General features: G+C 35.5%; 1 protein-coding gene across 2 annotated transcripts in view; it reads left to right on the forward strand.

Annotated features, from left to right (window-relative positions):
* The first annotated feature begins 5,111 nt into the window (after window positions 1–5,111).
* The window catches only part of TMPRSS15 (transmembrane serine protease 15), a 142,156-nt gene continuing 130,901 nt past the window's right edge, over window positions 5,112–16,366 (forward strand). For both annotated transcript variants that reach the window (XM_005901870.2, XM_005901871.2), the window contains exons 1-3: window positions 5,112–5,256; window positions 8,838–8,968; window positions 9,469–9,536. In XM_005901870.2, the coding sequence (XP_005901932.2) occupies window positions 5,112–5,256; window positions 8,838–8,968; window positions 9,469–9,536 (344 nt within the window). The remainder of the gene's footprint in view (window positions 5,257–8,837; window positions 8,969–9,468; window positions 9,537–16,366) is intronic.

Raw genomic sequence — 16,366 nt, forward strand, 5'->3', positions numbered from 1 at the left:
ATATATATAAACATATATAAACTCTCTCCAGTATTCTTGCCTGAAATATTTCATGGCCAGAGGTGCCTGGTGAGCTATAGTTCTTGGGGTCACAAAAAATAAAACATGACTGAGTGTGCACACACACACACACAGACATACATATATTGTGTGCATACTCAATCGTGTTTGACTCTTTATGGACTGCAGCCCAACAGGTTCCTCTGTCCATGGGATTTTCTCCAGGCAAGAATACTGAAGTGGGTTGTCATTTCTTCTTCCATGGGATCTTCCCAACCTAGGGATGGAACTCACATCTCCTGCATTGACAGGCAGATTCTTTACCACTGAGCCACCTGGGAAGACCATACATATATTAGAATAATGCAAAACTATTAATTCATGTGTCCCAATCATCTAATTTTGTCAAGTTAACATGGTTCATTAATTTATTTCAAAAATTTTAAGAGAATCAACACAATTCAAATACAGTTGAAGTCCCCTTGGTTGGTATTCCATTCCCACACTATTCAATCCTGTTCTTAGCTAAAAGTAATCATTATATTGAATTTTTAATTTATCACTCATATGTAAACTTTCATTACATGTAACTACATTCCTAAACAAATTATTTTCTTTTTTTTACTTTAAAAAGTTTAACACTGCATATATTCTTCTGCAACTTCTTTCTTGTTTTTATTGAAATATAATTTGACATACAATGATACATTAGTTCCAGGTGTGCTACATAGTAGCTGACTTCTAGTTCACAGTCTCTAGTCTCATCTCATAAAATGCTTAATATGAGTTCAGTCTTCTTAAATTTGATAAGGCTTGTTTTCTGGTCTAGTATTTGATCTATCCTGGAGAATGTTCCACATCACTTGAAAAGAATATGTATTCAGCAACATTTGAAAGGATGTTCTATCTGTCTGTCTGTCTGTCTCTCCTTTGGTGGACATGGCTAGATCTTGGGGTTTAACTGGTTTCTTTATGTAAAAAGTTTGTTGGTTATTTCCAAACTGCTACATAGAGCTCTGGTTTGTATACTTATAATGTGAATAATATTTTATCATGTAAAAAGTACAATTCATTTCCCTATTGATGGACACAAGATTTCTCTCTACTTTGTGAGGCTTAAGGTAGTTTCATGGTAAATATTGTCATATTGTCTCATTATCTGGATGTGTTAGAGTTTCTCTAGGAGGTATAATTATAAGATGAACTTGGGAGTCAAATTCTACATGTATATTTAGTTTTGATAGATACTACCAAATTGCTCTTCAATATGATTTTAATTTTCTTTCTCACAGTTAATAGTTGCCACTGCTTAGCAATACTAAGGATGTTAAATGTTGCTAGTTTATTTGAAGTCAATAATATTTCATTTTTTAATTTTAATTGGAATTCTATAATTATTACTGAAGTTGACCATCTACTAAAATTGACTGCCTATAGACATTTGTGTTTTTGTGTTTTATTTCTTTAAAATTTGTTAGGATTTGTGCTTTTGTTAATTGCCTGGTGTTTGTCTTTTAAATGTTATTTAGCAGAAATTCTCCATGAATTCTTTTTTTTTATTTTATTTTATTTTTAAACTTTACATAATTGTATTAGTTTTGCCAAATATCAAAATGAATTCTTGAAAGTATTTTCTCGGTTGGAAACTGTAAGGGTCCTTCCTACATATGCTCTCATTCATCTCTGCAAACTGAAAGCAATTTTTCATGAATGTTCTGTACACACACAGGGTGAGCTAAAAGTAGGAGAGTTAAAGCCCCAGAAACTACTTTCTGCCAGTGAGCAAGGCTATTTGGTTAATAAACATCCCTGCTTCCTTGCCCATTAATTGGGATAATCCTGAGGACTTTTCTCTCTGTTTCACACAGTCCACAGCAGGATTATGTTCCTGAGCCTACGGTGGTTTCTGGCTTGATTATATAGTTTTATTGCCTTTATTGTTCCCCACTTTTCACTTCCCAACTCTTCTCATGGACTTTGTTTGGATTACCTTCCAAATAAATTTGAGAAAGTCACAAAAAAATCTTGGCCTCAGTTCTGTTCTGTTGTAGCCAAATAAAAACATACACAGTAAAAAAAATGAAAAAAAAAAAAGAAGCAATCTACTTTGTGTTTTGTTTTTACTTTCATTGTATGTCTTTTGTTTAAAATCCAGTTTGTGTTATTATTGGCTAAATTTATCAATATTCTTCCTAGTTCACATTTTTAATAAAATGACAATTTCTATAGTTTTTGGTTTATTTATCCACCTGGAATTTATTTTTCTTATGATGTGAGATAAAGATCTAACTTTATATCCATAGAAGAATAACCTGATGACCCAGCATTATTTATGAAAGAGCATTCTTCTTCACATATTAATAAGACTATCTTTTTGACATATGAAATTTCCATATATGAATCAAGTTGCTTGTGAATTCCTTATCCTGTTTCACTGAGATATTTTTTCACTCTTGGCCCAATATCACTCACTCTTTATTATAACTGTGTAATGAGGTTTGTTATCTGAGATGGCAAGTTCTGGGCTTCTCTGGTAGCTTGGGGGATTTCCCTGTGGCTCAGATGGTAAAGAGCTTACCTGCAATGTGGGAGACCTGAGTTTGATCCCTGGGTAGGGAAGATCCCTTGGAGAAGGAAATGGCAACCCACTCCAGTATTTTTGCCAGGAAAATCCCATGGATGGAGGAGCCTGTCAGGCTACAGTCCATAGGATCACAAAGAGTGGGACATGACTGAGCAACTTCACTTTCTTTCTTTCTGGTAGCTCAGCTGGTAAAGAATTCACATGCAATGCAGGAGACTCCAGTTCGATTTTTGAGTTGGGAAGTTCCCCTGGAGAAAGGATAGGCTATCTACTCCAGTATTCTTGGGCTTTCCTGGTGGCTCAGATAGTAAAGAATACACCTGCAATGCAGGAGACCTGCATTCAATCCCTGAGTTTGGGAGACCCCCTGGAGGAGGGCATGGCTACCCACTTCAGCATTCTTGCCTGGAGAATCTATGGACAGAGGAGCCTGGCAGGCTGCAGTCCATGGGGTCGCCAAGAGTCAGACATGGCTGAGCAACTGAGTGCAGCACAGCATGACAAGTTCCATTTTATTTTAGTAATTTTTTCAGTTTCAAGACATATAATTTGTCCTTTTTCACATTAACCTCTTCGTCTTCTTTCAGTCTGTCCTTCATATATCAACGTCTTTTTAAAGAAAAGCTATTCTTCCACTCATTTATTTGAACATAATAAGCATAGTCACTTAAAGCATATAATTTGAGGAAAAATTATAATATGAATGCTGATTTCATTTCTGAACATAAGTATATAATTGCTGATTTTCAATTTTCTGTTTAATATATTATTGCCCTATGTGGAGGATGGTGCATGAACAAATTTTGCTATTTTTCTTCCCTTATATAAAGTAAAAAGAAAATTCTACTCGATTTTTCTGAAAGCAATTGCCAATGCAACAGCTATAATGAAGAAGACAGTCATTTATCTCCATCTTCCTGACTCCCCAAATTCAAGGGGACCCTCTCAGGTCTCCCATTGTATAGGAGTGTCTCACCTGTCATTAGAATCATCTCCTAGAACATGATAAAGATAAAGCTCTCCCAACTCCATCCATGGTTTCTCTCTTTTCATGTGTATTTTAAAGTGATTAAGAATACTTAGTATGAACTCAGTTAAATAAAAAATATAAATATATTCCATGACATACCTTTATTTATTTATATTCCACTTTTTATTAGCAAGGCTTTCAGAGAGCAACATGTGGTTCTTTTTGTTCAAGAGTAAAGAAGAAACAAATAAGTTATTGCTTATTTGAGCCAATATAATAGGCCACACTTTCAACACATTAACCCTAGACCTAGTACTTCCTTGCCTCTGACCAGTTTTACTTGCCAGAACTAGAGACAAATTGGCTTACTTCAGAACAAGTTTGGTTTTATTTATTAATTTTAATTCTAAATTAATTGTTATTCAAAGTGTGGAAGGCCTCCTGATGAAGTGTACTTTTACTATCACAGGACAGTCTTGGTTTTCACGTAACTATCGTCATGAGCGTGGTTATCTCAACCCGTCCTGTCATTATTGTTGGGATACTTAAAATAGTAAAGTTCAAGGCAAGTGAGTAATGTTTTCCCCACCCAGAACACTTCCTTAAAAGAGAAACAAATGCTTAATTCCTCCCACAGCAGTTACTCTTGTTCATTGATAACTACGTGAGGACATGAAAATGTTGGCATGTGATGCCTTGTTTATGTGGACTTTCCTTTAGGTTAGATCAATACTCCCTTACATTATGGAACTTCAGATGGGTGACATAGTGAAGATTGCAAAATTTGTGATTGTTTCGTGTCTGACTCTTTGTGACCCCCATGGACTGTTGCCCACCAGGCTCCTCTGTCCATGGAATTCTCCAGGCAAGAATACTGGAGTAGATTGCCATTCCCTTCTCCAGGGAATTTTCTGCACCCAGGGGTCAAATCCGGGCCTCCTGCTATATATATATATATATTGCGAGAGAGAGAGAAAGAAAGTGGGATAGAGGAAGGACGGGAAGACAGGTATAAGTGTTAATATATATATTAGGCTATTTATCTGTGTTTAAAAGTTATCTTTAGAATGTCTAAACCTACATAAAACGGGAAAAATGCTTTAATAATGACCTGAGTCAGAGGGTAGAAGGTTGATCTGTTAGGGACTTACTACAAATATCATGTGTGTGCCCAATGATTAATTTGACTATCATGAATTTCATATTTCTTCTACCAGTTCTCAAAATGATAAAGTTTCATTTTTGTTTACAACATGCAGTTAACTTCATTCACATTGACACTGACCTGCTTGGGTGATTAACATTTATAACTCTAAACACCTCTGTACTCACTAGTATCTTATTAAAGATTAACTTCTTAAAGATTAAAGCTAGTTAATGTATAGAGACATAATGCTGCCAAAGGGATATACACACTCATATACACTGACTAGTAAGACTAATGTAGATTTGTTGTTTGACAAAACTTTGAAAACTGGAGAGTTTCTGCTCTTCAACTGCTGCAAGCTTCTGTGCTCTTCCAGAGTCCTTAGAGTAGCAAACCTTCAAAAACCAAAAATGGGGTCAAAGCGAAGTGTACCATCAAGGCACCGTTCTCTCACCACCTATGAAGTCATGTTTGCCGTTCTCGTTGTCATATTGGTGGCGCTCTGTGCTGGATTAATTGCCGTGTCCTGGCTGTCAATCCAGGGATCAGTAAAAGGTAAGTTACATAAGGTTGGCTACAGAAAGTGCTCACAGGTGAATATATACACTTCAGTCTCCAGAATCCTGCCAGCATATTGTATCCATTGCTGTGATTGATTTCCTGCCAAGGTATTTATATTGCATTCAGATGCTTCACCTTAGTTCACATCATAGGAATTTTTTAAGTTGGTATATAATTTTAAATTTAATTCAGAATTTTAATATGAGACTAAGTATTTAAAATTAAAAAATGATTAGATTCTCAGTGTCAACATATAACAAAGTAGGTTCATAGCCTTTGGGTCTGTTCTGATAGAATTTAACTCATAAACATATTCAAACCTTGTTGACTATAATAGTGGCTAAATAGGCCAATTTAAAGAAAAATATTGCTTATTTCTAGAGAATTATATCTTCATTCTTATTAGTACATCAATTTTAATTATAACAATATAAGGGAACCTTGGTATAATTGTGGAGTTATAAATGTCTCAAGATGCCTGAGTAGCAATTTGTGATTAACAGAAAAAATAAATAACTAAATAAAAACCTCTTCTTTAGAGCAAAATGACCTGTGTGTGAAAGCTGACCTGTCATGTCCAACTCTTTGTGACCCCATGGACTGTAGCCCACCAGCCTCCTCTGCCCATGGAATTCTCCAGGGAAGAATACTGGAGTGGGTAGCCATTCCCTTCTCCTAGGGATCTTCCTAACCTAGTGATCAAATCCAGATCTCCTGCATTTCAGGCAGATTCTTTACCATCTGAGCCAGCCAGGAAGTCCAAATTACCTGTACCAACTGCTTTTAAAAGCTCTACAAATGTATTCTCTTGTTACAACAAACCTATGAGTTAGTTGCTATTGATACACCCATTTTACAAGTGAAAAACCAGAGGCAGAATTTAGGTAACTTGTTTCAATTTGCAGCATTGCCAGGTAGTACAAGCTAGATAATCTAACTGGATAATGTGCACTCTACCATTCATTCATTTATATGATTTTTTAAAAAATGTCAGCATAGCAAAAACCTTGAATATTGGATTTATTTTTTCTGAGAAAATTTTCACATTTTTATAAAATGATGAGTTATATGGTATATTAATTCCTTCAAAACCATTTAATGGTAGTGATTTTGGTTTTACTGAGAAAATTCTCAACCTTTGAGTTAGTTCTTTTCCTTTAAGCAAATAAGTTTAAATTAGAAACAATAAACATGATTTATAGTTTTATAAAAGAATTCCAACATAATCCCTGGTTTATATTACTACTATAGCTATATACAAAGAGAAGGAAGGCTTGTGGATATAAAATTAAATAAATTTTAGAAGTTCACTGAGCCTTTTAGAAAAGTGACCACTTTGGTCTTAAATGCCCTGTGAATACCTTCAAGGACATGTAATCATTTGGAAGTCCATTGGAATGTTTCATACTCAATAAAAATACAAAAGTTAGTTTTTTACCAGGAAAATAAAAGAATAAATACTTTTAAAAGTTTGTGTGATTTAATCATGAACAACTGAATATAAGTAGAGATTTGAAATAAAGCTATAACACTACACCAGGGCTTCTCTGGTGGCTCAGAGGTTAAAGCTTCTGCCTGCAAGGCAGGAGACCGGGGTTCAATCCCTGGGTTGGGAAGATCTCCTGGAGAAGGAAATGGCAACCCACTCCAGTATTCTTGCCTGGAGAATCCCATGGACAGAGGAGCCTGGTAGGTTACAGTCCACGGGGTCGCAAAGAGTCAGACACGACTGAGCGACTTCGCTTCACTATAACACTACACCACAGGATATAAGACACACTTTCAATACATACTTCAATATTTGTTGTTGTTCTTCAGTTGGCTAAGCCTTTTGGATTCTTTGAGACCTCATGGACTGCAGCATGCCAGGCTTCCCTGTCCTCCACTGTCTCCAGAACTTGCTCAAATTCATGTCCATTGAGTCGGTGATGTTATCTAAAACCCATCCTCTGCTGCCCTCTTCTCATTTTGCCTTCAATCTTTAGTTTACTTTATACTTACTTTTATGTATTTCATACTATACACTTTAATATACTTAACACTTTTACTGGAAATTGTTTTAGATTTCAAAAAGTTGTAAAAATTGTAGAATTATTTTATACATTCATACAAGTTCCCCTCAAGTCAGTATTTAGTATATACATATACAACTATTACAACCAAGAAATTAATAAAATTGTTACAATAATATTAGCTAAACTAAACATTCTATTCAAATTTCACCAGTTTTTTCACTAATGGCTTTTCTTGTTCAGGATTCAGTACAGATTCCTACATTGTATTTAGTTTCCATGTTTCCTCAGTCTCTGGAAATTCATGACAGTTCCTCAGTCTTTCCTTGTGTTTTAAATACACAAATCTAAATTTTGAGTACTGTTTAAAATATTAATTCTAAAAGTTTCTTCTGAACTAAGAGATGTGTGTCAATATATACAATATGGGAGACCTGGGTTTGATCCCTGGGTTGGGAAGACCCCCTGGAGAAGGGAATGGCATTCTTGCCTGGAGAATCCCCGTGGACAGAGGAGCCTTCCAGGCTACAGTTGACATGGGGTCACAAAGAGTCAGACATGACTGAGCAACTAAGCACAGCACAGCATGACAGATCTTGAGGTTTGAAGTCAGTCAGTCCTTTGTCCAAATTACATATCTGTCACTCTTTAACATTGAAAAATTTTCTTAGTGAGTCTAAGCCCCAATTTCCCCAGCTGGAAAAAAAAGAAATAGCATCTTTTCATATCAGGTCAATGCATCATTATTAGCACATTTATTAATGATCTCATCATTGTATGAGCTTCATCTGAAGCAATTCATTTTGAACAGACATTCAAGGAAAATAATCACATAATAGTATTGTATTGGACTTAATGGCATATTTTATTTCCCACGTCCCTACCCAAATTGTTAGCTTTTTTAAACATATTTTTCATATTGAGATAATTATATTTTCTGCAGCATTCTCAAAAACTTCTCCAATAATGACAGTCCCCATCTAATGGCAAAAGGTTACACATGTCAAATTTATAATTATTAGAATGAAAGAAGTAGTTTCAAAGCTATGCTTCAAAGTAATGCACATACTGAAATCCTCACAGCAATCCACATGTAGAAAACCAGCAGTGTCCCTTGATTCTAGGTGTTCAAGAAGTATCTGAAAGCAACTACAAAACTTTTAATGGTGCCTTTCTCACCATGTTTCCCTGAATCAGTTCCCATAATTGGTGGAAGTTGATCATTCCTGTATCTTCTGACAGGAATCTCAATAACAAACCAACAAAAACAAAACAAAACTTGGAAGTCTGCAGAGTTGGTTAGATTTCAAAGAAAAGAAAAAAAATTATAATGGGACAGAGATGAAGTTTTAATTTTCAATCTTTTAAAACAACTAGATAGCTAAGAAAAAAAATAAAGGATAAAAGCAGCTGATGATGAAACAGGAAGACTAAAAAGAAAAAGCAAGAACTCCAGAGTCAGCACATTAAGTAAGAACTTTACTTCTGTGTCTTAACCAGAATGTGCATATTTTCTTACTCATCATTCACATTTTCAGTTTTGTTTCTAATAAATTCATCTAGATGCAGCATTTGGAAAAAGTCATGAAGCCAGAGGGACATTGAAAATAATATCCGGAGCTACTTATAATCCTCATTTGCAAGACAAACTCTCAGTGGACTTCAAAGTTCTTGCTTTTGACATTCAGCAAATGGTAGGAGACTTTTTCTCTTTCTCTCTTTAACTATGTTAAAATTTCATAACATAATTTCACTAACTACTTGCTAGAGATACATAGATCTTGAAAGTGAAAGTGAAAGTCACTCAGTCATGTCTGACTCTTTGTGACCCCATGGACTGTAGCCTGCCAGACTCCTCTGTCCATGGAATTCTCCAGGCTAGGATACTGGAGAGGGTAGCTGTTCCCTTCTCCAGGAATCTTCCCAACCCAGAGATCGAACCCAGGTCTCCCAAGTTGCAAGCAGATTCTTTACCATCTGAGCCACCAGGGAAGCCCACATAGATCTTATTCTCTTTGAAAAAAATCAGCCAATAAATATAATTGCTCAGGATACTTAAATATATGAAATGTATCATCACAGAGAAGGAAAGTACCCCAAAATAGTCCTATATAAAAGTTATTTTGTTTAAATTTGTTTACTAGTTTACTTAATAAATAACATATTAAATTTAATATGTCTTTTTAACTTTCAGATAGATGATATCTTTCAATCAAGTAATCTGAAAAATGAATATAAAAATTCAAGAGTTTTACAATTTGAGTGAGTATAGCTCAAAATTTTTATATAAATAGAAAGCACAGAATCACAACATAGTAATCTCTTGTTAATATTTGTAAATAGAGCATCACAATTTTTGGAGAAAATGGAATATTTTAAATTTTCAACATTTTCTGGGAGGGTTGAGAAAAGTGGCACAGTATAGACTTTTATATTGGTAGAAAATAACAATGCTAGATAATTGATCTCATATTAACATATTTCCGTCACTTGAGTACAAAATCTTTCAGAGACACATGAAGAAGAGTGAGGTTGCTTTTATGCAGATGTCTAGGAGTCTGACAGTTAACCTATATCCAATGGAAGCCACAGGGGGTTTCAGGTCATTGGAGAATACAAAGAGCCTCACTGTATTTTATTAATTAATTAATTTATTTATTTCCAAGCTTGCCCAGTGGCTCAGTAAAGAATCTGCCTGCCATTGCAGGAGCCTCAGGAGATGCGAGTTTGATCCCTAAGTGGGAAAGATTCCATGGAGGAAGAAATGACATCCCACTCCAGTATTCTTTCTGGGATAATCCCACGCATAGGGGAGCCTGACAGGCTACAGTCCAAAAGGCCTCAAAAAGTCAGACATGACTGAGCACTCACGCAATCTATCTCAGATCAGAAACAATTAAACCAGAGAGTCTACCACCAAAGATACTTGTTACATGGTCTTCACAACAGTCCTGACATTTGTATAACAGTCCTTTGGTTCACAGGGACCAAACAGAGATAGGTCAAGTCAAAGAAAAAGAGATTATACTTAGAAGAACAATGACAGAAGGTCAAATTAGTTAATGGGGAGAAGGAAATGTTAGTCCTTGCTGTTTCTTTTTGGAACAAAATGAACAAAAGCACAAAGCTTTATTTTACCAAATACAAAAAAAAAAAAGGCGATTTTTCACCTACTTATCTATTTATCTTTATCATTCTTTATCACAGATAGCACATTCATGATATCTTAGTCTCAGTAGCCAGTCAACTCCACCCCATGTCCTGTCTTCATTCCTGTCCACAATAGAGAGGCTTTGACTCCTGTTTTCCAGGGTTTATGATCTCTGATAACCTCTTTCATAACCTAATTTCAGGGCTAGAAGGAGACATATGGCCTCTCAGGAAAGATTTATTAGTGTTTTTTGTTTGTGTATTTTACTCAAAATATTGTTTAAAATATTTATTCAGTATTTATTCTGTGTAGGTAAAGCCATGAATGCAAGATTTTATTTCACTTTAAGTTAATTATCTATTTTAGAGTAAGTGGAACTGATTTCTCTTTTCCAGTTTTAGAGAGGACTAAATGTGGAGATCTGCATTAAAGCTTCAATTAATATTTAGTTCTTAAAGGTTTAGCACAGATTTCCCTGGAGAAGAGACTGACTACCCACTCCAGTGTTCTTGCCTGGAGAATTCCATGGACAAAGGAGCCTAGCAGGCTAAGTCCATGGGGTCACAAAAAGTCAGACACGACTGAGCAACTATCTCTTTTAAGGAGCGGAATCCCATGTTCTTCCTCACCTTCATAAGGCTCTGCACAGTGAAATCCATGCTAAGCACGGTATGTAGTGCAGAGTTTATTAGGATAGTTTCCCTAATGGAACTATTTGTCTTCTCTTGCTTACAACTTGCTGGATAACTTTGTTTTTACTCAACTGAGAAAATTTGCTGAATACAGACTTTTATATAAGGTCTGGTAGTTTATCAAAACCCTAGCATTTTCTTTGGTATTTATTAAGTAACCTTACATTTCTCTAGATAGTAAAATCACTATATTTGAAACTGTAAATTATTTGAGCTGAGGAATTATTTCTTTCCCTTCCTTTAAACTACCTAGGAGACCAATATAGTGCCTATACCTTGATACATATTTTATAACAATTTTCAAATAATATACTTCATCAGTATAGAGAAACTTTCACCTAGTTGTAGCTGAACTACTTTTAAATCAGAAGTGAGTTTTTAAAAGATGCAACGCAAAGGAATTTCATGAAAATGTCTGTAAGATAAATTATAGGTAGGTGCTCTGGGAGACTGAGAAGAAAAGGATGAGAAAAGAAATTTAGAAGCAGGGAAGAAAGTACCAAGCAAACATTTAGGTTTACTTTAACTAATGTGATATAAAATGACATATTCCAGTTACAGAAAAAAGTGAAAGTGTTAGTTGCTCAGTCATGTCCGACTCTTTGCTACCCCATGGAGTGTAGCCCACCAGGCTCTGTCCATGTGATTCTCCAGGCAAGAATACTGCAGTGAGTTGCCATTCACTTCACCAGGGGATCTTCCCAACCCAGGGATCGAACCTGGGTCTCCAATACAGGCAGATTCTTTACCACCTGAGCCATCAGAAAAGCCTATAGAAATAAGTGACAGACTCTTAATTGCTTTTATAAAGTATTTTTACTTTAAACTGATTGATAAAATTAAGAAACAGAAATAACTGACTTCTCAACTAACAGTAGCCATATCAACTCTGAAAAATACATCTAAAAATCCTTAAAAATGCCTATTTCATTTTTTGTTACTGATTTTAATGAAATACACACTTTATGCACATGTATATGGTCAAATTACAGCACTCAGAATACTACACTTAGTCATTAACCTCTCTCTTCTTCCTTTTAAAAATATTATTTAATGTCAACTCTTTCCTCCTCCATTAAGTTTTGTGTACATATGTGTGTATGTGTGTGTGTGTGTTGAGCTACTCTGCAGGACAAGCAAATGGTCTACCCATGTCTGGAAACCCTTTTATTACTCTGCTTTGTGAAAATGCTTTGACTCAAAGAGCGTTTAAGAGTTGATTCTTTTAATAAAGTGCTGTTTACCCTTTGTAGCAATAGGAAGCTTATTTTGCCCTTTGAGCACAGATAAGTCATCAAGTTAGGAAAGGAAAGACTTTTTTGTTTACTCAGCAACCCTAGAGGTTATCAATATCATTAAGGAAAATAAGAGATAAGAAACGTTTGATTTATTGCACACAGGCTTTCTGTATAATGATAGGATTTATCTTTTTTTTATAAAAAAAAAAAAAAAAGGATGAACTCAGATATTCCACTGAAAAAGGGCTTTGAAATGAAAATGGTCATTGTTTCCTTTTTTTGTTTTCTAAAGGAAGAATTCACATTTTCTTAGTAAATAAATTCAATCTCACAGCTGTGATAGAGATGATTACTAAACCACATAACAGCTTTAACTTTATTATTAGGTAAAGCATACATGTTTATTATGGTTTCCCTGATTTCTACTGTATATCTTTCATATCTCAATATTTATACTGAATAAGAAACAAATTTTAAAGAATGCAACTGTGTGTATAGAATATGTAACTCCTGTCCTTGCAAATGAATTATTAAATGCAATATATAATTTACAACCAAAAAATCCCCACATCTTTCATACAAAGATGTTTTATGCCTGAGAATAAACTAATCCGGTTACTTTCAACTCAGTGAAAGGAAATTCCAGATTTGTATGCTCTCTGCCAAAATTACCTTACCTCTTCTATTTCCTAATTCAAATAAAATAAAAGAAAGTAGTAAGTGAAATTAAATCTGTGAAAGTTACATAAAGAGAAAAAATCTGTTTTAATCAGGATTAAAACTATATGCTGGGCAACCAAGGATGAGTTGGCAATGATGAATTGAAGACAGAGGAACTAATGGACATTGTTGACTCTCACTTTATTTTAACCACATTTAACTCTATTCATTTAAGAAGTCTGGGATAAAGATTGGTAAGAAGACAAGGAAAAAGAGAAGAAGAAGAGGAGGAAAAGATGGAGAAAGTGAGAAGGAAAAGAAAAAGATGAAGAGCTATTAGAGGAGCAGGAGAGGAGAGAGGGAGAGAAAAAGAGGAGGGAAGATTCTATTTCCCCAAAATGTGGAGGCAATAAACTATTCACTCGCCATCCCAACTCCAACCAACCATTTCCCCCATCTCTTTGGATATAAAGTTCTGCTAACAATGCAAGATAATAAAAACCTGGACCTGCATCTAGGCAAATGTATTATATTGTCTTCCGTATCAATAAATAGTTCATAATGGTGTTGATAGCAGTGCAGGGGGTGGGGAATCAGAACTATATCAAAACACATCTGGGACACAGAGTTTCTGGGTTTTATTCCTGTATCTGGTACTACTGCTGCTGCTGCTGCTCCTGCTGCTGCTAAGTCGCTTCCGTCATGTCCGATTCTGTGTGACCTCATAGACGGCAGCCCACCAGGCTCCGCCGTCCCTGGAATTCTCCACTCAAGAACACTGCAGTGGGTTGCCATTTCCTTCTCCAATGTATGAAAGTGAAAAGTGAAAGGGAAGTCGCTCAGTCTTGCCCGACTCTTAGCAACCCCATGGACTGCAGCCTACCAGGCTCCTCTGTCCATGGATTTTCCAGGCAAGAGTACTGGAGTGGGGTGCCATTGCCTTCTCCACCATCTAGTACTAGTAAGCTATATAACTCTAGGCACAATTACATACATGATTCTAAGTTTCAGTCTCCTTATTGCTAAAATTAGTGTTGGCCAACATCAGGTGAAAAATACTAGAGTCATTTTCCTTTACTCAAGCTTCTGTTTAAATAAATATAGCATGAAACCTGAGAGTTATATGCCTGTTAGGATTTTTAAAATAGCAATTAACAGAACACATGGCTGAAAGTATCCTAAACAAAAGTGATTATCATCCGACATCACAAGAAATCTGTAGGTTTCAGAAGAGGTTAATTCAGTGGTACAATGATTGTGACATGATCAAAAATGTACGTGTTTTCAATCTTTTATTATGCTATCTGCAGCTTGACAATCATAACTTGCCTCATGGTTCCACAATAGATGCAACAGTTCCAGCAATCACATGTAGACATAATAATAATCAACAACAGAGTAGTAGTCCACTATGAGCCTTTATTACATTAAATATGGAAACATTTCCTAGAAGTCTCCAGTTTTACCTCATATTCCATTGGCCAGGTCCTAGTCACATGCTCATGAATAAAACTATCATTGACATGAGCAATGGTTGCAGAAGTTATGTGAAGATGGAGCATTATTCTCAAATAAAGAGAGACTGACTAGCATGGAAAAATTCACAAGTGTGGAGGAGTATGTCAAAACAGTGTCTGTGATAAAATCTACTTTTATCATGGATAGCAAGTGATTACATGTGTGGGTGAATTTGAGACATTGTTACTTAGTAAATAGTTATTAAGGAGCCTTGCCATTTAAAAGATTTGGATAATTTGATTTAACCAAATGATTGGAAAGTTAAACATTCTAACATTTTAAAATTCTATACTTAATAGAGGTGAAATGTGCAATTATTGATCAGCCCTTTCACATCAATCATGAAAAACTAGCTGCATAGAAAGGAATTATTTCTAAACTGTGAACTTGAATAAAAGCACAGAAACTAAAAAGGAATATCCTACGGAGGGGGAATGGTGATCTACTGTGATCTTTCAGGGACATTTTGAGTAGGCTCTACCAAGACATTTATACATACAGATACATAAAGAACCCTTCAGGAGTTGATGAAGCCCTTCAAGAAACTAATTAATTTACAGATATGAATTTAAATGCCTAAATTTCAGAAATAGCAAACATATTATGCAAAATTCGGTTCTCTTTAGTTTGCCTTTTTTTCCTTAATATTCCATTATTTTTAATGGATATTTATTTATTTTTTGGTTGCATTTTGGCTTATTTTATTTATTATTTTTGTTATTTGATTACCATTTATCTTCTTGTTATATTAATATTATATTATTTTATCTTTATTTACTATTTTTATTTATTTTATTAATTTATTATTTTGGTTGCATTTTGGTTTTATTTATTTTTGGTTGTGGCATGCAGGCTTCTCATTTTGTTGGCTTCTTGTGGCGCTCACTTGTGCTTGCCGGCTTCCGTAGTTGACGTGCTCGGGTCTTAGTTGCCCTGCAACAGGTAGAATCTTCCCAGACTGGAAATCGAACCTGAGCCACATCTCTCGTTAGCAGGCATTTTCTTATTCATTGTACCACCAGAGAAGTCCGTTAAGTCTGCCTCGTAAGGATCCAAGTAAACCCTGAGTAGCCTTAGCTTACTGAAGCGTACAGAATGAAGACCAGAGCTAGAGTTCATTTTCCAAACAGTCGTATCCTAAAAGCGCCTTGCTCCTGCTCATTCACTTCAGTCATGCCCAACTCTTTGCGACCCTATGAACTCTTTTCCACCAGGCTCCTCTGTCCATGAGATTGTCCAGACAAGAATACTGGAGTGGGCTGCCATGCCCGCCTCCATGGTATCTTCCTGATCCAACGATCGAACCCGAGGCTCCTGCGTTGCAAGTGGATTCTTCACCACTGAGCCACCAGGGAAGCCCTTAAAAGCATAGTAGCAAAGTAGAAACATAGACCAAAGAGCAAAAATCCCTGTAGTATTTCCACTTGGCCAAATATTCATTTTTTGATTCTTTAAACTGTAAACAAATTACCGGTGAGAGGAAAACTTTAAAATGCAGGTTTCAGAGAAGGAGAAAAGAAATGATGACTTGGGTCATATAACTGAACTCTAACATCATGGTCAGAGATGAACAGACAACATAATCCAACTCTTGACAATGAAACAGTATAGCCCACAACTTCCCAGTAACCCATGTATGCTTGTCTTCTTTCTGCTTTTTGAAGTCAGGATATATTTCAATATTTTATATTAAGAATGAAGAAGAAAAAGTAGATATAATGTATTAACAGTTGTTATAAGCTTGCCATCAGGCCTTTGTTAACTACATAGAAAAAAATTTTTTTTTCTGAAATCAGTGTAACTACTTTAGACTTCTTCCTACTTAGAAGTCAT

The sequence above is a fragment of the Bos mutus genome, chromosome 1 (genome assembly GCF_027580195.1).
Source record: "Bos mutus isolate GX-2022 chromosome 1, NWIPB_WYAK_1.1, whole genome shotgun sequence".
NCBI classification, from domain to species: Eukaryota; Metazoa; Chordata; class Mammalia; order Artiodactyla; family Bovidae; genus Bos; species Bos mutus.